This window comes from Akebia trifoliata, chromosome 13 (assembly GCF_017979445.1).
Source record: "Akebia trifoliata isolate Shusen 1 chromosome 13, ASM1797944v1, whole genome shotgun sequence".
Taxonomy (NCBI): domain Eukaryota; kingdom Viridiplantae; phylum Streptophyta; class Magnoliopsida; order Ranunculales; family Lardizabalaceae; genus Akebia; species Akebia trifoliata.
This window is the reverse complement of record NC_141387.1, coordinates 8,366,482-8,390,271: the sequence shown is the minus strand read 5'-3', so window position 1 is coordinate 8,390,271 and position 23,790 is coordinate 8,366,482. Positions and strand designations below refer to the sequence as shown.

Here is a 23,790-nt window from a genome sequence, read left to right as displayed (position 1 = left end):
TAAAGAGAATTTCATCCTTGCTACGGTACCACAGTGTATAGGTGTTCGCTTTCTAGGATACAACAACTCACATTCCAAGAGGATACTCTAATTGGAACATAACTTCATACTCGACGATATTATGCGAGAGAAAGTGATTGTTCAGAATAGTCACAAACCTCTTCGTTTTCTATACTGTTCAAAATAGACATGAAATCATAATAACCAAAACACCAACATTTAAAAAACAGTTGGAAATTTAAATAAAATGGGTCTTGGAAACTAGCAAAAATGAACCTTCATGATTTTGCAATCCCCCCCCCCCCTATGCTCGAAAGTTATACATATGCACACACATTACGGTTTTTAGACTAGTGGATCCAAATCCCAATTGAAACCTTGGGTTTTCCTCTTTGGGTCCCTGTGTGTGCTCATGAATCCACCCACTACCTCTATCAACTTTAAAATTAATATAAGTATAATCTTATAAGAGTTGTAAATCAATTGTACTCTTAAACGATGTGAGATTAAAATAACACAAGGCAAAAAAGATGCTTCAACTAATACAAAAAGTGAAAGGAATCAAGTAAAAACAAAAGCAAAATGTGGGATTGAATTTTACCTTAAGTTCAATACCCAATGAATATTAAAGAGTGGTTTTCAAATTCAATCAACCCTCTAAAATTCCAACATTTTACAAATCCAGAATTACCACTATTGTTACCATTATGACCACATCGTAGCACTCTTTTGAGATCGAATAGAAGTGACTCTTATTTTTGTTTCGATTATTACCAAATTTGAAAGTATTGGTATCACACGTGGCAACAAATGCAAAGGAAAATGGACTAACTGAGATTGAGTATTGAGCATTGCCATTTCCAATTCTTGGCCAAGAAGTTGAATTTGAACTTCATCAATAGTTATTGGTGTGGATAGAGTGTGGATTGTTGTGCAAAACTTAGGATACTCAGGTGAAAACATAAACCGAGCTTAGACGTAAATGCTAAACCAACTCAGAAAACTCTGAAAGATTGATTGGCTTAATAGCTTGGACCCGTGGACAATTATAGTAAGACTAGAAATTTAATATGACTTGAGTTCTTCCGTGCTCAAAATCTATCAATTAATGTGATATCTGAAAGTACTTATCAAATCTGAAGTGGGTGTCACATTCTCTAATTCACCCACCTCTAAATAGTGAAACATTCCAACTCAACATTAATTGTATTAAGACGTTGGGCATAAAACCAAGGAGGAGAATCAACAACCGCTGTCCAACTCACTCCTTATGTGATTGTATAGCTAGACCAACCATGTGGTGACACCTGTTCCTGGGTTTTAACTCTAAAACCTCTACTCAAAGACTGAGGGAGGGTTTTAGAAAATTATATTCTACTTGCATATCGATACTGAAGTCATCACATTTTTTTCTAATGCAATTCAATCCGACACAAATTAAGTCTCACAATTGACAAAAAGTGGAACTTACAATCTCCCCCTTTGTCAACTACGAGACTAAACCTAACCTTGACTTAAGGACTAGAAAATATTCTCGAACCAACCAAACAACACACTTACATCAAATATAGGGTTCCTTTACAATGCTTATACAAATAAAATAAATACAAAAGACTCTAACTCAAAACTACTTGCTTTGCTCTCCCTTAGTATGTACCTGCAAACATTTTTTTTCCAAAACACAACAAATGCGTTGGTGGGAAATATTCTCCCCATTTGTTAGAAATTGACAAAGGGTGCCATACCCAATGTCTAGTCACAAATTTACATATAAAGCATAAGAGGGAAGAATAGGCATGCACAAACATGATATAACTATAATGATCAGATGCAAAACAAAAACAAGAATGACACATGCCCCAAAAAGATATAACTATAGATATAGAGCATAACATGTTTGAAAGTAATTAAACAAGTGCAAATGAGTGCGTAGCACAGAAAGCATGACAAACATGTGAGAAAATAAAAGATGCCAATATGAACATGCACACGAGACGGTTTAACTAAAAAGATATTTCATTTAATATTGATACAACGATACAAACAACAACACAACCCTACCTATAGAAAACAATCATACTACCTACTACCTACATATATAACTAGTCTTGACTGCCCCAAAGGCATCCAGATGCAAGACTATCATTTGAAGGAGGTGGATCCTCTCCCAGCATGCAAGCTTGTACATTAGTATGAATCGGTGAAGCTTTTTCATGTAGGATTCAATCTTCCATTGAGACTAAAGGATCTATTGTTGTTTCTACTAATTGAACACTTGAGTCTCCTCGATAGAGAATAAGTGAGACTCGAGATTTTTTGGCACTCTAGGTGGGGGAGTAGGGATCCTCTAGTCATGTGCCAGTAAAGGATTGGAGTCGAGAATCTGTAAGATCCTCGGTTCTTCTTTATGATATCAGAGCGATTCATCAAGCGACTTATGCTTCACTGATCGTTAATTTTGGCATGTCATTCATTCGTCAGTGGATCATCACATTGGACCACCACATTCAAAAATCCATTCAATTTCATCACTAAATGCATCACCATCAACTTCTTGCTCACAACATATACCCATCTCCATCCTTTTAAACTCTATCCCACTTTGTTGCCATCGATCTTTACACCAAAACCACCATTAATCCTCACAAACTGCTACACATTTTCAATAGCATCAAGAACTTGCTAGTCTTGGTATTTTTTCCTGGTGTATCTCACATTACCACCCCCTTCCCTCCCCCCCCCCCCCACCCCCACTAACAAAAAATCATCTCACAAGTCCATTCGACCTAAACCAAAGACCTTTGAATCTTGATTGATCAAGTTCTTTTGGTATTGTCTGTCCAAGATCTCTAAATCCTAGTGATAAAACTCTTTTTCTTTGGTCAATAGATCCAATGAATCCACTGTGATCAAGTTCACTTTCTACTTTGCGCCTTTGAATCTTGCATGATCAAGCTCAGTTTAGTCCTTAAGGATCCTTTTATTTCTTGGACTACAATCCGACAGGTTTCAGTGTAGCCTAAATAGATCATGGCCCATTTGAGTTGAGCATTTGGCTCATCCTTATCTTCTAGACAAGCATGTTATTCCTCATCTCTTGGTCATTCAAGAAGACTTTATTGGCGACATAGATTTGGCCAAATGGTTGTTGTTACAAAATAAAGGATGGATATTTCAAGACAATTCATATTTTATCAAACTCACGTTGATACTTGATCACCATGAGTTTGAGGGAGGGTGTTAAAGTATTATGTTACGACGCATTGTAATAAGGTTTATCTTGATACACTAGATCATTGTAGATATGATGAAGATTACATTAGGATTTGATAGGAATAATATCTTATCATATCTAACTAGATCTTATTAGATATTGTTAAGAGTTCTTATTTAATGTCGTGTGGGTCCAATACTTAAGCCCACATGACTCATGTCTTATTTCTCGTCATGTGGGCAATAGTCCCACACGACCAACCGCATGCTTTTAATATAAAAAAGAGGTCGAACCCTATTAGGGGTGAGCGACTCATTCTCTTATTAAATTTTCTCCTCTCTTTAACTTTAATCTTCTAACATGGTATCAGAGCACTTCTACCATTAGATCTTCTTGATTTTGCTTTCCTTAATCCCTTTCTTTTCCTTCTTCAATTTGATACTTCCAAATCCTAAGGCTTTGGTTTCAAAAAAGGATTAGGTATTTGAGGTTGGCTTGTAGTTAGATGTTTACCTAGGACTTCACTTGTGTTTGCTTAAGGTGTTTATGAATGATTGGGGAATTGGTGGACAGTTTTGAAAACTTAAAATTTAGTTTAAAAAAAATTGTAAATAGTGTCAGGTGAACAATGTCACATGAATAGTATTTGTGAACAGTGTTTTTACATGAATAGTACTTCATGAATAGTATTTTCTACAAAAAAATGTCTTCTTCGACTTCTCAATCAATAGTTTGAAATTTTGCCTGTATCTTAGTTTTTTTTTTTCTGGGTATTTTTGGATTTTGCGATTTTATTCCGATTGTTGTTTCATTGGTATCTCAACCTTAGCCACATATCATAGAATATCCCAAGGAATACTCTATATTTTTTTCGAGATTTTTTAAATCTCTGTGTGGATTTTCAATTTACTCTTCCTCGGATGAAAATTTTGAGAATTTATGATGGTGTTGAAAGAAGAAGTCGTGATGGCCATGATAGTCATGAAGGTAGTTGTGGTGGTGATTTGAAGTGTACTTATTACGACTACACTGGCCATACTAAGCAATTTTATTGGGATAAATGGGGTAAACATTCTTGGGCTAATCAAACTCAAGAGAAACCTCCTTAGAGTTTCATTGATTCCATTTCTCAGACTACATCTAGAGCTACATTTTTCGATCTTATTACAAAGTTGGAAAAGATTCTTCAGAAGTTGATTACCTTGACTACAGGACCTACTCCACCCATAACTACTTCAAGTAATCCCACATTTATGACTACTAAGTCTCCCTCATTATAGGCCATCGATTTAGGAGCTATTTCCCACATATCTAGTACATCTCGTCTCTTTTCTAATTTATGTTCTCTTAATTCTCACATTGTACTAGCCATGGTTCACTCGTAATATAATTAGAAAATGTGATATTTTTCCAAACTCATCTTTTCCCTTATTTTCTATTCTTTTGGTCCCTAATCTTTCTTTTAATCTACTTTTTATTAGTCAACTTGTAAAATCATTGCAGTGCTCCGTAACCTTCTTACCTTCTTATTGTGTCTTTTAGGATCTCAAGATGAAGAAGATGATTGGTTTGGGGCATGAGAAAGATGGATTATATTATTTAATGTGTGATATATTTGATTTAACCTTAAGTGCTTCAATTTCCCTCTTTTAGTGGTACTATCAATTGGGTCATGCGTCTTTGTCTAATTTACGTTGTGTTATTCCTAAGTTGAGCTTAATGTCAAATTTAAAATGATAGGCTTACCAATTGGGGTGATGCTATCACCATAGTTCTTTTTCTAGTCATATTGAGAGTCGTCATCCTAGTCATTTTGAAATAATTTATAAGGATATTTGGGATCCGTCATAAATAAAAAAATTATTTGATTTTCATTACTGTGTGATGTTTATGGATGACTATTCTTATACGACATGGCTTTTCTTATTGAAAGACCACACTGAATTTTCTCGTGTTTTACTTACTTTCTATAAAGAAATTTTAGTCCAATTTATCAAACTTTTGAAAATTATCCATTCTGATAATGTATTAGAATACATGCAATCTTCTATTCAGTCTTTTTATTTAGATAATGACATTATTCATCTGACTAATTATGTTCATACTTTTTAACAGAATTCAGCTCATGAGCAAAAATATCGTCATTTACTTTATATTGCTCATACCATTATGTTTCATATGCATGTACCTTAGTCTTATTGGGGTGATGATGTCCACTCAGTTTGTCAACTGATTAATCGCATGCCATCATCAGTTCTAAATGGCCAACTACCTTTCTCTCTAGTTTATCCTCAAGTTCATCATTTTGTTGTTACTCCTAGAGTCTTTGGTTGTGTTTACTTTGTTTACTCATTTGAGTTTAGGTTGGATAAACTTTATATATAATATTCATTAAATGTTTCTTTCTAGATTACTCCCGTACACAAAAAGAGTATAGGTGTTATTGTCATATTACTCAACACTAGTATAGAAGTGTTGATGTGACATTCTTTGAGTCTACACCTCATTTTTCTTTTGTTGGTGTATCATTTTACTTGGATCTTGTGTCTTCTCATTAAAAGAGCTACTTCTTACAGTTTCCACCTTCCCTGTTCTTCTAATTCTTCCTACAGTAATCCTTCTACTATGTCTCTTCAAGTATATTAATGCAGTCATTTTTGAACGCCTTCATCTTCTCTACAAGCCCCAAATCCTTCATCAACTTCACTTGAGATTCCTTCATGTCTACCAACATATATTTCTACCTTTAGTAATCTTCCTATTGTTTTAAGGAAAGGTACTAGATCTTGCATTAAGTACCCAAATATTATTGATTTTATGTCTTTTAATTAGATGTCACCTTTATTTTGCCAGTTTGCACTTTTCTTGTCTGTTATTTCTATTCTTACTTCTTATATGCTTGCATTGTCCTTCTCTGGGTACAAATTAACCATGGATGAGGAGATTGCAATCATTCATCACAATCATACTTAGGACATATCTCCGCTTCCACCTGGGAAGTCGTCTATGGGGTGTAGGTGGGGTGTATACAGTCAAATATCTTTCTGATGTATCTGTTGAGAGGTTGAAGGCTTGTCTTGTAGCCAAATGTTACATATAGATTTATGAGATTCATTAGAGTGAAACTTTTTCTCTAGTGGCTTACTTAAACTATGTTAGAGTTATTATTTATATTGCAGTATGTTATGCTTGGCACCGATATCAATTGGATATTAAAAATGCCTTTCTGCATGGAGACTTGTAGTAGGAGGTATATATGGAACAACCACCTAGATGAGTTTCCTCTGGTGAGATTGAACTAGTATGTACTTATGGAAGACAATCTACGGGTTGAAATAGTCGCCAAGAGCTTGATTTGATAAATTTAGCTCAATTGTTCTTGCCTTTAGATTTTCTAAGTCTACTTCTAATCATTCAATGTTTTTGAGGCATTCTTCTGGTGGAATTATCGTGTTGATAGTTTATGTGGATGATGTCATCATTACTAGAAGTGGTCCTAGTGGTATCTCTGATTAGAAAACTCATCTAGTCAAACAATTTCACACTAAAGACTTGGGTCTCCTTTGCTACTTCTTAAGTATTGAAGCAGCTCACTTCAAAGAAGGTATTAGCTTTTCTATGAAAGTATGTTATAGATTTGTTGTCTGAGACTGGTACATTGGGTTTTAAACTAGCTAATACTCTTATAGATCCCACTACTAAGCTTGTTGCTGAGTAGGGAGATATTTATCCTGATACTGAATATTACCAGAGGATAATTGGCAAACTAATCTATCTGACTGTCACTTGCCTAGATACTACCTTTGTTGTAAGAGTAGCTAGCCAATTTATGCATGATTTGTGACAGACTCATTGGGATGTTGTGTTTAGGATACTGAGGTATCTAAAGGAGTCACGAGGCAAATGATTATTGATCGTTTGTAGATCTTGCAATAGAGATGCAGAGATTAAGATGTGAATTAAGACTTTGGGCAAGTCGAATTCGTTCCACAGGGACAATGAAGATTCAAAGATTCATACGGTTAGAAGTCCAAAACAGAATTGGAAAACAGATTTTTCTTAAAAACAAAACAGATTTGTTGCATAAATGAAATGGAAATTAACTTGCAATTTGAAATAAAAACAGAAAGTAGAGATTGAAGATAAAAGAAAGGAGGTTTAGAGAAATCAAATCAGCTTTTGCAAACTATCCATAATGTAGATCAATTCCAAGAATATCTCAATCCATGTAGCAAGTCATTGCTCATGGATCGGAAGGTGGAGCGGTTTAATTATTAAAGGTAACCAAGAGACATTCATGAAAATTCAGATTTAATTGAGATTGCCTAGCTTATATTCAGATTCTTCACAAAGCATAGCCGTTCTTGAGCTTATCTAAGTAATGGCTATCAAAGTTTGAATAAAAAATATAAGTAGATCATCTAATCAAAGTAGAATTTCTAGAATAGTAAACATGTAAGCAAAATAAGGAATTAAAACTACATTAGAGGGATAAACTTGCTTCGGCATCATTGATCTCTCTAAAGAGGATCTAGCCGATCATCGCAAGGATCATATTGCAACAATACTAAAAAGCAAAGAGAAGATGGGAGAAGAAGATGAAGATGCAACTTGATTCCTTCTTGAATGGATCTCTCAAAAGAGTTACAATAGAGCCAATGGCTTACTCTTGATGTTCTCACTACACTCAAGATCTCACCAAAAGGAAAAATTACAGAAAATTAAAAGAAGAAAAAATCAAAACTTATGGAACAAGAGAAGAAGAGAAGAGAACGCTGTTCTGTAAGCCCACAAGGCATCAGATAATCGTAAGGACCAATCTTTACGAGTCGGATTGACGGTTTTTTCAAGAATGGTTTTGATCTCACGATTAGAAATTTCGACCTGCCCACTGGTTTGTGGGTGATACGGAGTAGCTACCTTATGAGTTATTGAATATTTACGCATCAAGCTTTCGAAAACTCGGTTACAGAAATGTTTCCCTCCATCACTAATGATAGCACGAGGGGTACCAAATCGGGCAAACACTGTGTTTTTGAGAAATTGAACAACAACCTTATGATCATTTGTTCGACAAGCTGTGGCTTCAACCCATTTTGACACGTAGTCGACTGCGACTAAAATGTATTGGAATCCGTGTGAAATGGGGAAGGGACCCATGAAGTCAATGCCCCAAACATCGAAGATTTCGATGATCAAAATTGTTGTGGGGCATCTCATTTCTTCGACTGATTTTTCCTAGACGTTGACATCTATCACAAGATTTAGCAAAGAAATGAGCGTCACGAAAGATTGTGGGCCAATAAAAACCACACTGTAAGATTTTAGCTGCTGTTTTCTTTCCTCCAAATGTCCCCCACAAGCATGATTGTGGCAGAACTCGAGAATACCACTTTGTTCTCTCTCATCAACACACCGACGAATTATCTGGTCTGGGCAGTATTTAAATAAATATGGATCATCCCAGAAGAACCATTTGACTTGGGCGAGGAAACGCAAACGATTTTGTTTACTCCAAGAGGTGGGAGTTTGACCTGTCACCAAGTAGTTGACAATGTCAGCGTACCAAGGTGTGTCAGAAATAGAAACTGCCATGATTTGCTCGTCAGGAAAATTTTCAGAAATCGGAAGAGAGTCAGAGAGAGTTTCAACTACTAGCCTAGATAGGTGGTCTGCAACCACATTCTCGCATCCCTTTTTGTCTCGAATTTCGAGATCAAACTCTTGAAGAAGAAGGATCCATCGTATCAACCTCGCTTTTGCATCCTTCTTGGCAAGAAGGTATTTCAGCGCTGCGTGGTCAGTGAAAATGACTACTTTGGACCCTATAAGATAGGAACGGAATTTATCTAAGGCAAAAACTACTGCTAGTAGTTCCTTTTCCGTGGTGGAATAATTGAGCTGGGCATCATTAAGCGTCTTGCTGGCATACTGGATGACATGGGGGAGTTTGTCAACTCGTTGCCCCAATACAGCACCTATAGCGTAATCGGATGCATCACACATCACCTCAAATGGGAGATCCCAATTGGGTGGTTGGATAATAGGTGCTGAGGTCAACTCAGTTTTTAGTTTCTCAAAGGCGGATAAGCAAGTGGTAGAAAACTCGAAAGAAATGTCTTTGGCTAACAAATCACACAGGGGTTTTGAAATTTTTCCGAAGTCTTTGATGAACCTTCTGTAAAACCCTGCGTGCCCTAGGAACGAACGAACTTCTTTCACAGTTTTAGGTGGAGGGAGATTTGCGATGAGATCGACTTTGGCTTTATCTACCTCAATTCCTTTGTGGGAAATAATGTGTCCTAGAACTATCCCAGAAGTGACCATGAAGTGGCACTTCTCCCAATTTAGCACGAGGTGCTTCTCTCGACATCTTTTCAAAACTAACTTCAAATGATCCAAACAGTCATCAAAACTCGACCCAAATACAGAAAAATCGTCCATGAAGACTTCAAGAAAGTCTTCGACCATATCAGAAAATATACTCAACATGCACCTTTGAAAGGTGGCAGGAGCATTACATAGCCCAAAGGGCATACGTCGATAGGCGAAGGTCCCAAATGGACAGGTAAACGTTGTCTTTTCTTGGTCCTCTGGGGCTATTGGGATCTGGTTGTATCCCGAATATCCGTCAAGAAAACAGTAATAAGCATGACCGGCTAAACGTTCAAGCATCTGATCGATGAATGGAAGAGGGAAGTGATCCTTACGTGTCATCGTATTCAGTTTTCGGTAGTCTATACACACTCTCCATCCGGTTTGGACTCGAGTAGGTATGAGTTCATTATCCTGATTTGTCACAACTGTGACACCTGACTTTTTAGGGACAACCTGAACTGGACTAACCCATTTACTATCCGAGATGGGGTATATAATACCCGCATCTAAAAGTTTGATGACTTCTTTTCGGACGACCTCTTGTAACACCGGATTGAGTCGCCTCTGTGGTTCTCTCGATGGTTTGAAATTTTCCTCAAGATGAATTTGATGCATGACCACAGAAGGACTGATGCCTTTGATATCAGCTATGGTCCATCCAATAGCTTCTCGATTTTCGCGCAGAACGTCAAGTAACCGATTTTCTTGTGATTTTTCTAGAGTAGGGGAGATAATGACAGGAAAAGTTTCAGCATTACCCAAAAATGCGTATTTCAGCGTATCAGGCAATTGCTTTAACTCAAGCTTTGGAATTTCTTCCACTATTGGGGATGACGAGAGAGAGGACAGACTCTGAATTTTTGGCTGCCAATCCATCATAGGGACAGATTCAAGAAGAGAGTTCACCTCCCTGATGGATTTCTCAGTATCGAACTCAAGGCCGAATTGGCCAAAATACTCTTCTAGCGGATCCTTGTTCTCCACTTCCTCAAAAGTGCTACTGACTAGGGTGTCGATCATGTTGACTTCTTCCAAATCATCCATGTCAGTAGATTGAAACTTATTTTGGAAGACATTCATTTTGACCTTCATGTCCCCAAATGATAGGGTCATGATACCATTGCGACACTTGATGACTGCATCGGAAGTGGCTAAGAAGGGTCTTCCTAAGATGACTGGAACATGAGAATTTGGGTTAATGACAGGTTCAGTGTCAAGAACCACGAAGTCGGCAGGAAAGTAGAAATCCTTCACCTTGATAATCACATCCTCTACTATTCCCTTGGGAATCTTCACCGATCTATCTGCTAGACTCAGAGTGATATCTGTAGGTTTAAGTTCACCTAAACCTAATTGCTGGTAGACTGAGAAAGGAAGAAGATTCACACTAGCCCCAAGATCTAATAGACATTTCTCAATCATCGTTTCTCCAATGTGCACAGAAATTGTAGGACAGCCTGGGTCCTTGAATTTGGGAACAATTGTCTGCTGAATCAGACAGGAAGACTGGGCTGTCATCACAGCCTCTCTTGGCACAGGAGTTTTTCGCTTCACTGTGGTGAGATCCTTGAGAAACTTGGCATATGAGGGAATTTGACGAATTGCGTCAAGAAAGGGAATATTTATTTGAACGTTTTTGAACACTTCTAGAATTCCTTCCAATTGTTTTCCCTTTTTGTTGTCTAGAAGTCTATGAGGGAATGGAGCTTTGGGAATGATACTCGACTTTCGAGAGGAGGAGGTGTTTCCTTAGACTGGTCTTCTTTTCTGTGGAAGGTGCACTAGAGGTTGTTTCTTTGGATAGAACCTCCTCAGGCATTTCAACTTTATTGTCCACCAATTTACCAGATCGTAAGGTGTGGACGGCTTGGATAGAATTAGAGGGACCTGCCTGACTATTGATTTCATACTGTCCTCTTGGAACAGTTCCTGCTGGATTAGGCACAGTTTGACTGGGAAACTGGCCTTTGTTTTTCTCTCCTATGGATGAAGCTAACTGACCCATCTGAACCTCTAAATTTTTGATTGCTTGCGCAGTGACCTGGTTGGTCTGAGACTGGTTCTGGTAGTTTGGATTTGTTGATGTATGAGTTGCTGTTGTTGCTTTAATATCTCAGCCATCATTGATTCCAATGCTGAGTTTGGTTGAGCAACAGGAGGAGAGTAATTGGTCATAGGGTCGACAACGATCGCCCGTTGATCAGAATTTTGAGGTGAAGAATAGGATGGCTGCGGAACCAAAGATAGGTTCGTACTAGCATGAGTTTGACGATTGAAATTTTTCTGAAACCCTGGAGGACCTCCTGATTGGATAGGTTCACTTTGTCGATAGGAGAAATTGGGGTGAAACCTATTATCGGGATGGTACGTCTGACTATAGGAGTTAGGAGTGGGTTTCCTATATGTGCTGTAATTTCCAACAGCATTGGCTTGCTCTGACTGCGAGAGAGTCAAGGTGGGACAATTATCTGTAGAATGATTGAAATTCTCACACAGCTGACATGATGAAAATGTCTCTGTGGCAACTTGTAGAATTGGAGTGGCTTCTTGAAAGTTGGTTTTGACACTGAAAGCGTCAAACTTTTTGTTGAGACTTTGTAAGCTACTCACAAGGCTATTCATGACACTCTTAAGTTCAGGATCAGACTTAACCTCATACATGCCCGGCTTCTTGACTCCTAAATCTCCTCTATCGAAATCCCCTATGTTTGTGCTCCAATTTCGAGCATTCTCAGCCAATTCGACTAAGAATTCATAAGCTTGATTAGGAGTTTGATTCATGAATTTACCCTGATGCATAGACTCGAGAAGAATACGCTGGGCTGTTGGGAGACCTCGGTAAAAGAAATTAACTAATTGGGCTTTGTCTATCCCATGATGTGGACACTTAACAAGAAGGTCATTGAACCTTTCCCAAGTCTGAGAGAATTCTTCATCCGGTCTTCCCTTGAAGTTCCGAATGGCATTTTTGAATTGTTCCGTCTTCGCCATAGGGAAGAATTTGGCCATGAATTTTCTCGACAACTCATCCCACGTAGTGATAGAGTTGGAGGACAGGGAATTTAACCAAGCCGCAGCATGGTCTTCGAGAGAGAGCGGGAATAACCTAAGCTTGACATTCTCATCGTCGAGGTGACCATTTTTGAATGTCTGGCATAAGGTCAAGAATTTATTGAGGTGATTGTACGGTTGTTCACTCTCGTAACCGTGAAATTTGGGCAGCATATTGATGGTGGCTGCCCGAATTTCAAATTGTGCCACGTTAGCGGCAGGTAAAATTATACATGATGGAGGGTTGGCAGTAATAGGTGCGAACAACTCATTGAGTGTTCGTTGATCCTCATGGATGTGATGAGGTGGAAGTGGATGTGGATCCATTTCTGGGATTGGTGGAGTGAGAACGGTGTTGCTTTCTCTTCTAACCTTAGGTAGAGGGTGAGACCTTGTGATCTCCGGATCAAATACAATTGGATTTTTCTGCGATCTCCTACCTAACATACACTACCAAATTGCACACAATAGGAGGGAGAAATTCACACGTGAGAACTGGGTGCCTATTACTAGACAGCTCCTAACTGGTTCAAAGGATTAATCAAAGCCTCCAACCCAAATCTCTGAAATCGGAACAGCCAGTTTAATCTCCAGAGGAGAGGTGGCGCACAATGCTGAGCAAGGGCACTCTTAGATCACCTCTCGTCTTGAATAGACGTAGTCTATCCCCTGAATTCACGTAGAACTACAGGGCAAGATTGCGCTAGGCACTGTTCACGATCAAGAAGTGCAATTGGTGCAACTTTTGATTAGCTTTGCTTAATGAGCTCGATGGAACCTAGAGTCCAGTCTAATCAAATTTTAATTAATTAATTTGCTGTGAATTTGATTTTCCTAGAAGGGCAAGAAATCGGTAATGAACTCCGATTCTTATCTTATGGTGCCATCCTCGTAAGGGTGCCCTTGTTACTAGGTGCAATCCAATGTGTACAAATTAGTCACTCAAAAGCAATACAGAAACTCACTAGCGAGTGATGCGTGAGTGTTTCGAAATTTACCTCCCGTTCTAGACGGGGGATGATCGAGTTGAGTCGACTCGGGCCACCAACACCAAACTTGGTGTACGAACCCGAGGGGCTGAGATAGTTTCGTCCCACTATCGTCCGTCCCTAAATCTATTACAATCCGAGCCCTCTCGGATGAAATTAAAAATTAATACAAGTTCAAGTTCCTAATACAAGTTGTTTTCTAAGAAAAAATAAAAATGCAGAGAAAATTGAATTTGCTGATCTTCTTGGTGATGAACCAATGTAGTGGATAAAAATTCCACGTGTCGCCTTCCGTCAAATTCCGTCGACTTCCGTCAAGTCCTTCACCTGAACAGAACAAAATTATTCAAATCAGAATACTAAGAAAAAAAAACCAATATGACCATTACAATGTCCATGATGTCAGAAACTTGTCCAACAAAAATCAGCAGAAAATGTTGCCACGTCACCGCGGCGCACTAAGGGGCAACCGCGGCGCGGTAAAATTTTGATGAAAATCGATTTTTCAAATTGGAAATGGTTTCTGATATCCTGAGGATTGTAATGAAATTTTTTTCAATTTTTTTCTGTTCGTTTGGCTTCTGTTTCAAGCAAAACACATTCGGTTCTGTTTCGGAAACTGTTTCGGATACTTTCCGAATTGAAGAATGAATCAACTCGCTGTCCCCGGCAGCGGCGCCATTTTGATCGTTGTAGATCTTGCAATAGAGATGCAGAGATTAAGATGTGAATTAAGACTTTGGGCAAGTCGAATTCGTTCCACAGGGACAATGAAGATTCAAAGATTCATACGGTTAGAAGTCCAAAACAGAAGGAAAACAGATTTTTCTTAAAAACAAAACAGATTTGTTGCATAAATGAAATGGAAATTAACTTGCAATTTGAATAAAAAAACAGAAAGTAGAATTGAAGATAAAAGAAAGGAGGATTAGAGAAATCAAATAGCTTTTGCAAACTATCCATAATGTAGATCAATTCCAAGAATAACTCAATCCATGTAGCAAGTCATTGCTCATGGATCGGAAGGTGGAGCGGTTTAATTATTAAAGGTAACCAAGAGACATTCATGAAAATTCAGATTTAATTGAGATTGCCTAGCTTATATTCAGATTCTTCACAAAGCATAGCCGTTCTTGAGCTTATCTAAGTAATGGCTATCAAAGTTTGAATAAAAAATATAAGTAGATCATCTAATCAAAGTAGAATTTCTAGAATAGTAAACATGTAAGCAAAATAAGGAATTAAAACTACATTAGAGGGATAAACTTGCTTCGGCATCATTGATCTCTCTAAAGAGGATCTAGCCGATCATCGCAAGGATCATATTGCAACAATACTAAAAAGCAAAGAGAAGATGGGAGAAGAAGATGAAGATGCAACTTGATTCCTTCTTGAATGGATCTCTCAAAAGAGTTACAATAGAGCCAATGGCTTACTCTTGATGTTCTCACTACACTCAAGATCTCACCAAAAGGAAAAATTACAGAAAATTAAAAGAAGAAAAAATCAAAACTTATGGAACAAGAGAAGAAGAGAAGAGCCCCCAATTTATAACATTTGTATTCGGGTAATCGGGTCAACTTTTCGGATGATTTGCTTCGAACTACCCATTCAGTTACAACCACCGAAGCTTCTAGAAGCTTCTGTAAAAATCTCGAACCAAATTCCTCGAAATGACCGCGGCGCGGTCATGCCTAGCCGCGGCGCGGTGACGTGGCGCCCAAATCGACCGAGATTTTTCTGGAAACTTCCCTTCGACTCGTGTATTGTAACCGTAATTGTTTCGCGATTTGTTGGCTTCCACGTGCGCTACAATTAACACTAATATATCATTAGCTTTATTAATTTGGATAAGTAAAATAATTTTGCAATTATTTAAAGGAACTAACATTTATGCAATGGTAATCTTAATGCAATTACGGTCCCAAAATCGAATAATTGGGACCTTATCACACCCCCAAACCTCAATTTTGCTAGTCCCGAGCAAAACTTAAATGTAAACAACTCCTCTTTCGTGAGGTTCCCGACTGCATTTAGCTTATGCAGTAAGCCCTTAAACCCCTAGGTTACCCCTAGTGGACGAGTTTGACTCGTGAGGGTTTGCAGTGAATATACCCACAAAATTCTAACATTTTAAAAGATAACAACTTCAAAATTATTGTATATAATGCCTTCACACCAATTTTCAGAATCCAGTCAAAGGTCTATTTGAGTAAAATTCTTTTTATTCCTCATTTTCATAAATATCTTGAGTGTGTGCACAAATTTTTCTGATTGTAACATAAATTTTTCGGAACAAGGTTTCCCTTCTTAACTACTAAAATGTATGGGTCTGCCTAAATTCTAACTCGAAACTGAGCCTCCTGTCTGGGATTGTGAGAAGTATGGATGTTCACTTTAATACCTCTAAGGGGCTTTATCTGTGATATTCCAGTGTACTCACGTTTTTACCATTGACGGCTTTCACCCTACTGAACTATTTTGGTCCCATTGGACTCTTTTTACAATTTGCACTTTTTCAGTTCTAACCTTCACATCTTTCTGCTTTTCTTTTCAACTTTTTTCACGCTTTATCATTTTTCTGATATTCTTTTTTCGAAAAGCAGGCAGCCCTTTTCAAGGTACCCAGTCTAATCCTATGGTTGCTGTCTCCAAAAATATCAACTACAGTTCTGTTTTTCTTCTATTCAGCCAACCAAAGGACAAGGAGGTCAAAGTTCATTATTTTTCAAGCTTTCCCTCTCATTCTAGACAGGTGAAGAAGACAACTCTTAATCCAAAATAACTTTTTCACTACAATCAGAAGTGACGTGAATTTTGTTTTTCAAAATATTGTTTTGAGGAATAAGAATTTATAAACAAATTGGACATGAGCCTAGTTTTAAAAATTTGTATGATGACAGTACATATAAACATTTTGATGAAGGTATTTTTGAAAAATGTACCGAAAACAATGTAAAATTAATTTTTTTTTTTAATTGAAATGTGCTATCCACACCCCCAACCTAATTTAACATTGTCCTCAATGATTAAAGAGTAGAGGTTTAGAGTACACCTGAAAGCGGATGTCATTACGTTGTAAAAGTTGTAGGTACAACCAAAAGAAGTGTTCCACACAAGGTGTAAAAGTGAAAAGCACACTACACAGGGTGTACACGTGAAAGAAAGTGAGTAAATGCAAAAAGAATTGAAAAATAAATCCTACATGGTCATGCAAAATATGTACAGAAATCAAGGGTTGCCTCCCGAAGTAGCGCTAAGTTTAATGTCTTCAGCCAGACCTAGAACTGGAGTTAATCCTGGTACACAGGATTACTCAGAAATGATTCTTTTTCGGATGAATGAGGGAGAGTCTGAAATGGCTTCAGCCTTTGGCCATTGACTTGGAAGATATTTCCATTGGCTGGATTGAGTACCTCGATGTTTCCATGAGGGTGAATATTGTGGATCAAAAATGGTCCAGTCCAACGGGACTTTAATTTCCCTGGAAATAAATGAAGGCGAGAGTTATACAAGAGCACTTTCTGGCCTACGTGGAAAGATTTTCTCTGAATGTGCCTATCATGCCAGATTTTCGTTCGATCTTTGTAAAGTTTTGCGCTATCGTAAGCATCATTCCTTAATTCTTCCAACTCAGTGAGTTGGAGTTTTCTAAGCTCGCCGGCTTCGCTAGATCAAAATTTAAATGTTTGATCGCCCAATAAGCTCGATGCTCAAGTTCGACTGGCAAATGACAGGCTCTACCAAAGATTAATCGATAAGGGGACATTCCTGTTTCAAGCAAAACACATTCGGTTCTGTTTCGGAAACTGTTTCGGATACTTTCCGAATTGAAGAATGAATCAACTCGCTGTCCCCGGCAGCGGCGCCATTTTGATCGTTTGTAGATCTTGCAATAGAGATGCAGAGATTAAGATGTGAATTAAGACTTTGGGCAAGTCGAATTCGTTCCACAGGGACAATGAAGATTCAAAGATTCATACGGTTAGAAGTCCAAAACAGAATTGGAAAACAGATTTTTCTTAAAAACAAAACAGATTTGTTGCATAAATGAAATGGAAATTAACTTGCAATTTGAAATAAAAACAGAAAGTAGAGATTGAAGATAAAAGAAAGGAGGTTTAGAGAAATCAAATCAGCTTTTGCAAACTATCCATAATGTAGATCAATTCCAAGAATATCTCAATCCATGTAGCAAGTCATTGCTCATGGATCGGAAGGTGGAGCGGTTTAATTATTAAAGGTAACCAAGAGACATTCATGAAAATTCAGATTTAATTGAGATTGCCTAGCTTATATTCAGATTCTTCACAAAGCATAGCCGTTCTTGAGCTTATCTAAGTAATGGCTATCAAAGTTTGAATAAAAAATATAAGTAGATCATCTAATCAAAGTAGAATTTCTAGAATAGTAAACATGTAAGCAAAATAAGGAATTAAAACTACATTAGAGGGATAAACTTGCTTCGGCATCATTGATCTCTCTAAAGAGGATCTAGCCGATCATCGCAAGGATCATATTGCAACAATACTAAAAAGCAAAGAGAAGATGGGAGAAGAAGATGAAGATGCAACTTGATTCCTTCTTGAATGGATCTCTCAAAAGAGTTACAATAGAGCCAATGGCTTACTCTTGATGTTCTCACTACACTCAAGATCTCACAAAAGGAAAAATTACAGAAAATTAAAAGAAGAAAAAATCAAAACTTATGGAACAAGAGAAGAAGAGAAGAGCCCCCAATTTATAACATTTGTATTCGGGTAATCGGGTCAACTTTTCGGATGATTTGCTTCGAACTACCCAATCAGTTACAACCACCGAAGCTTCTAGAAGCTTCTGTAAAAATCTCGAAACCAAATTCCTCGAAATGACCGCGGCGCGGTCATGCCTAGCCGCGGCGCGGTGACGTGGCGCCCAAATCGACCGATTTTTCTGGAAACTTCCCTTCGACTCGTGTATTGTAACCGTAATTGTTTCGCGATTTGTTGGCTTCCACGTGCGCTACAATTAACACTAATATCATTAGCTTTATTAATTTGGATAAGTAAAATAATTTTGCAATTATTTAAAGGAACTAACATTTATGCAATGGTAATCTTAATGCAATTACGGTCCCAAAATCGAATAATTGGGACCTTATCAATTATTATATAGACCTTCACCTCTTATATCCATTACTAGCTTCTTAGATGTTGATTGGGCAGGGAGTTAGATTGATCGTAGATATACTTCTAGGCATTGTACATTTGTGGGAGGTAATTTGATGACTTGGATTAGTAAAAAACAATAAGCTATAGTTTGTTCTAGTGATGAAATAGAATATAAAATGTTACATACTACATATGAGATATTTTAAGTTCAGAGTCTTTTAAAGGAGATGGGGATTGAAGTTCCTACTCCTATTCTTATGTATTGTGATAACCAAGTTGATAGCTAGTAATCAAGTATTCCACGAGAGAACTAAGCTCATAGAGATTAATTGTCACTTTGTTCATGATATAGTGATGGATAAGAAGATGTCTACTCTCTATATCAAGTCAGAAGATCAGTTGGGAATATTCTTACAAAACCATTGTCTAAGAGTTCCTTTATTACTTTTTGTACTAAGCTAGGCATGTTAGATTTGTATGCTCCAGCTTGAGGGGGAGTGTTAGAATTCTTATTTAATGTCATGAGGGCCCAAACTTTAGCCCACATGACCAACCACATGTTTTCAATATAAAAGAGAGGCCGAACCCTATTGGGTGTGACCAATTCATTCCCTTCTCAATTTTCCTCTTCTCTTTAACCCTAATCTTCTAACATATATGTATCTGATTCTCATGTTCTCCATAGAAACCCTATTAGGGTTCATTGTAATCAATCAAGATAATCAATCCAATTTCAAATTTCTTCAATCACAATACATTTTTGGCATATGAACACTCACTAGTTCGGCAGTCCAGCGCAACACCTTTCTAATAACCACCACATGCTTTATTCTGATCCCACATAGATATCACTATTCAACTTGTAGTTTGTAGTAATTTTTAGGAAGGCAGTAATGAATATACAGAAAGATTGGAGACACCAAAATTATAGATTTGTAAGGGGGCATACACCTGCAATGTCAATGGTTGATTATCGTGGTGGTATTACAAGGGTGCTAGAAATAAGTAATAATGACACTAACATCTCCCATGATTGATAACATATCTTAAAAAGTTTATTACCATCCATTTTTTAAGACACAATCAATAACGTTTATTTTATGCTTTTTCCAAGAGATGTTGATTGGAGCAATGGTGTTGGATCCATCTAATTAACCCAGTGGCAATTTTTTTATATGCCGCTTCTGTTAGGTGAATGCCATCCCAACTGGCATACAACAATGAGTTGTTGCAGACATTCGAACCCTTCATTCCACACTGGACCTTGATGTTCAAATTATATGGACCTGGCCCTCCACAACAAGCAGTAATTGCCCCTTTTAAAAAGCCTGAAACGAAACAAAAGTTACTATAAAATGAGGGGTCACATGATTCGATAGGTGAATGATTAAAAGGATATGGCTGTCATGACAATGACTTAAAAGTTCTATTATCAATTGTTTCAGGAATGTTTTGAATTTCTTAAAGTATTAATTAGATTGAGAGTAGGGAGCAGATCCTCCGTAGCACTTCTTTCTTATGGTTCCATGTCATGTTTTTTAATCATTGAGAGAGTACCACATCGACAAGATAGCAAAATCTTGTCATTAATTTAAATTTGAGAGGTCGATGTGAAAGAACAGAAAGTTTAAATAAATTGAGATTACAATACACACTTTGTTGTGCTTTTCTTTTTGTATAAATATAGAGAACTAAAACAGATTCGAACTACAATTAAAGGGATTTTGTTATGTACATATACAACAAGTAAACTAAATACATAGTTAGAAAATATAAATGCTAAAACCTAATCTAAACTTCTTATGATGATCTGCAAAAGATATGGCAGATTCTGAGATTTAGTCAAATCTTTAAATTATTGTAACTAGTGCTAATCTAGAGAAGATATGTGCATATTTTGATTTGATGAATGGTTAACACTATGACCCTGATTTTCAAAGCCCTTGATCTAGTAAAAAAAAGAAGAGAAATTTCCCAAAACGTGATCAACCATTGACAAAATTATCATTCTTGTTCACTGTTCATTTTAATTCCCAAAACATGAAGAGCAAGATCACATGTTTTTCAAATTGACGATCTCGTTTATATAAAGAAGTGAGATCTCTGATATGTTTTTGAAAATTGACAATCTCGCGGGTTACAAAAGTGAATATCTCGCAAGTTCGCTACCTTTTAACAAGACTGCCACTATGTAAATTAAACTAGCGAGATTGTCACTTTGAAAAAAAAAATATCAGAGATCTCGCTACTTTGTATCAGTAAGATCGTCACTTTGAAAAACGTGCAATCTAGCTCTTCATGTTTGGGAATTAAAATGAATAGTAAGTCGGAATCGGAATTTCGTCATATCCAACTCACAAAATATAATTTACCCAAAAAAGAAATGCCATTTTTTTTTTTCCTATAAAAATTCTGATCAACTAAGCCACCAACTCGAGATGGTTGTGGTGTCATTTTTTCATAATGTAGCAATTGTGACTGTAGAAAAAGGTGCTAAAGGAAGCTACAAGAAAAACAGGCTATAGAGATCTGCTCCCTCGAGACAGTCTTGATTTTTCCACTACCTTAAATATTACTTTGAGATGATATTTTAAACTTTAGATATGACCAAAGATGACAATGGAAGAACTTCCATTAATCACAGTATTTGGACCCATAAAACCTATTGACTTTTGGGCCTCACACTAAATTAGTCAGTTTAACTGAATTTTTTTGGCTATTTGATTTGACAATTTTCAATAGGTTCTAAAACCTGGGCAGAGATAAAATTATATATGCAAGTTCAGGATCAACTTATACATAAACAAAAACAAATGTAAAAACATTTATTTTTCAAAATATCGGTTAGAAGGTTTGGATTGAGCTGAATTTTTGTGAGGATGATCTCTATGATGGGAAGATCATCCTCACAAAAAATCAGCCCAATCTGAACCTTTGAACCTCATCGAAAGTGATTTAGAATGTAGACTATCAATTTATTATCAATAATTTGTAAACCACTTTTGATGGATTTAGATTGGGCTGATTTTTTATGAGGATGCTCTTCTCACCATCGAGATCATCATCACGAAAAATCAGCTCAATCCGAATCTTATATATTTTGAAAAAATGATTGTTTTTACATATGTTTTTACTAATGTCCCCTTGAAAGACCCCACATATATAAATATATATAAAGTGGCATTCGGAGACCCTAAAGACAGCCAAACATTTTTCAAAACATGGGTTAGAAGTTGCGGAATTGGCTAATTTTTTGTGAGGATGATCTCTATGATGAGAGATCATCCTCATCAAAAATCAGCCCATTATAAAACTTTTAACCCTATCTAAAGTGGTTTACAAAAATTAGACGGTCCACGATTCTTCAACTTGTAAATTAGGATTACAAGTTTCGGAATGAGCTGATTTTTCATAAGGATGATATTTTTATCATAGAGATCATCCTCACAAAAAATCAGCCCATTCCGGAACTTTTAACCATGCTTTGAAAAAGTTTTGGCACAATGTTTGGCTCTCTTTAGGGCCTCCGAACACTCCCCATATATATATATATATATATATATATATATATATATATATATATATATATATATAGGGAAATGTTCAGCACCCTAAGTTTTACCACACACTTTAACAAACGTTTTTTGTCCTACATGGGTTAGAAGTTTTGGAATGAGCTGATTTTTGGTGAGGATGATCTCTATGATTAGAAGATCATCCTCCCCAAAAATCAGCCCATTCCGAAATATTTAGCCCCATGTTTACACGTTGAAAAATCGTGGACCGTCCATTTTTTGTAAATCAATTTTGATGGGGTTAGAAGTTTTGGAATGAGCTGATTTTTGGTGAGGATGATCTCCTCACCATAGAGATCATCCTCACCAAAAATCAGCTCATTCCGAAACTTCTAACCCATGTAAGACAAAACGCGTTTGTTAAAGTGTGTGGTAAAACTAAGGGTGGCGAACGGGACCCATATATATATTATATATATATATATATATATATATATATATATATATATATGGGTCCCGTTCGCCACCCTACGCTTTACCAACGTGTTTTGTCCTACATGGGTTAGAAGTTTTGGAATGGGCTGATTTTTGGTGAGGATGATTTCTACGGTTAGAAGATCCTCCTCACCAAAAATCAGCCCATTCCGAAATTTCTAGCCCCATGTTTACAAGTTGAAAAATCGTGCACCGTCCATTTTTTGTAAACCATTTTTTATGGGGTTAGAAGTTTTGGAATGGGCTGATTTTTGGTGAGGATGATCTCCTCACCAAAAATCAGCCTATTCCAAAACTTCTAAACCATGTAGGCCAAAACACGTAGGGTAAAGTATAGGGTAAAGTGTAGGGTGTTGAACATAAATATATATATATATATATATAGGGTCGGGTTCCTACGACCCTTATTACGACTCACATTGCGACACCGTGTTTTGTCTTATATGGGTAAAAATATTTCGAATGGGCTGATTTTTTGAGAGGATGATCTCTATGGTGAGGAGATCATCCTTGCCAAAAATCAACTCATTATGAAACTTCTAGCCCCATGTTTACAAGTTGAAAAATTTTAGACCGTCCAATTTTTGTAAATCAATTTTGATGGGGTTAGAAGTTTTGGAATGGGATGATTTTTTGGCAGGATGATCCCCTCATCACAGAGATCATCCTCACAAAAAATCAGCCCATTCCAAACATTTTTGCCCATATAAGACAAACGGTGAGTCACAATGTGAGTCGTAATAGGGGTCGTAATAACGCTATATATATATATATATATATATATATATATATATATTATATATTATATATATAATATATATATATATGTGGTCAGGATAAGGATCCAATGTTTTGTCAACATTTTATCCAATATGTATTGTCCTATATGAGTTAGAAGTTTCAGAATGGGTTAAATTTTAATGAGGATGATTTCTTTGGTGAGAGATCTTCCTCACCAAAAATAGTCTATTTCAAAACTTCTAACCACATTTTACAAG

The 23,790-nt window shown here is 36.9% G+C and overlaps 1 protein-coding gene across 1 annotated transcript in view; it reads right to left on the bottom strand.

The window, feature by feature from the left end:
* Positions 1–19,597: 19,597 nt before the first annotated feature.
* LOC147387697 (GDSL esterase/lipase At1g31550-like) overlaps positions 19,598–23,790 on the bottom strand; it is a 31,250-nt gene continuing 27,057 nt past the window's right edge. The window contains exon 5 of the mRNA XM_086420859.1: positions 19,598–20,110. Within this exon, the coding sequence (XP_086276985.1) occupies positions 19,881–20,110 (230 nt within the window). The 3' untranslated portion in view covers positions 19,598–19,880. The remainder of the gene's footprint in view (positions 20,111–23,790) is intronic.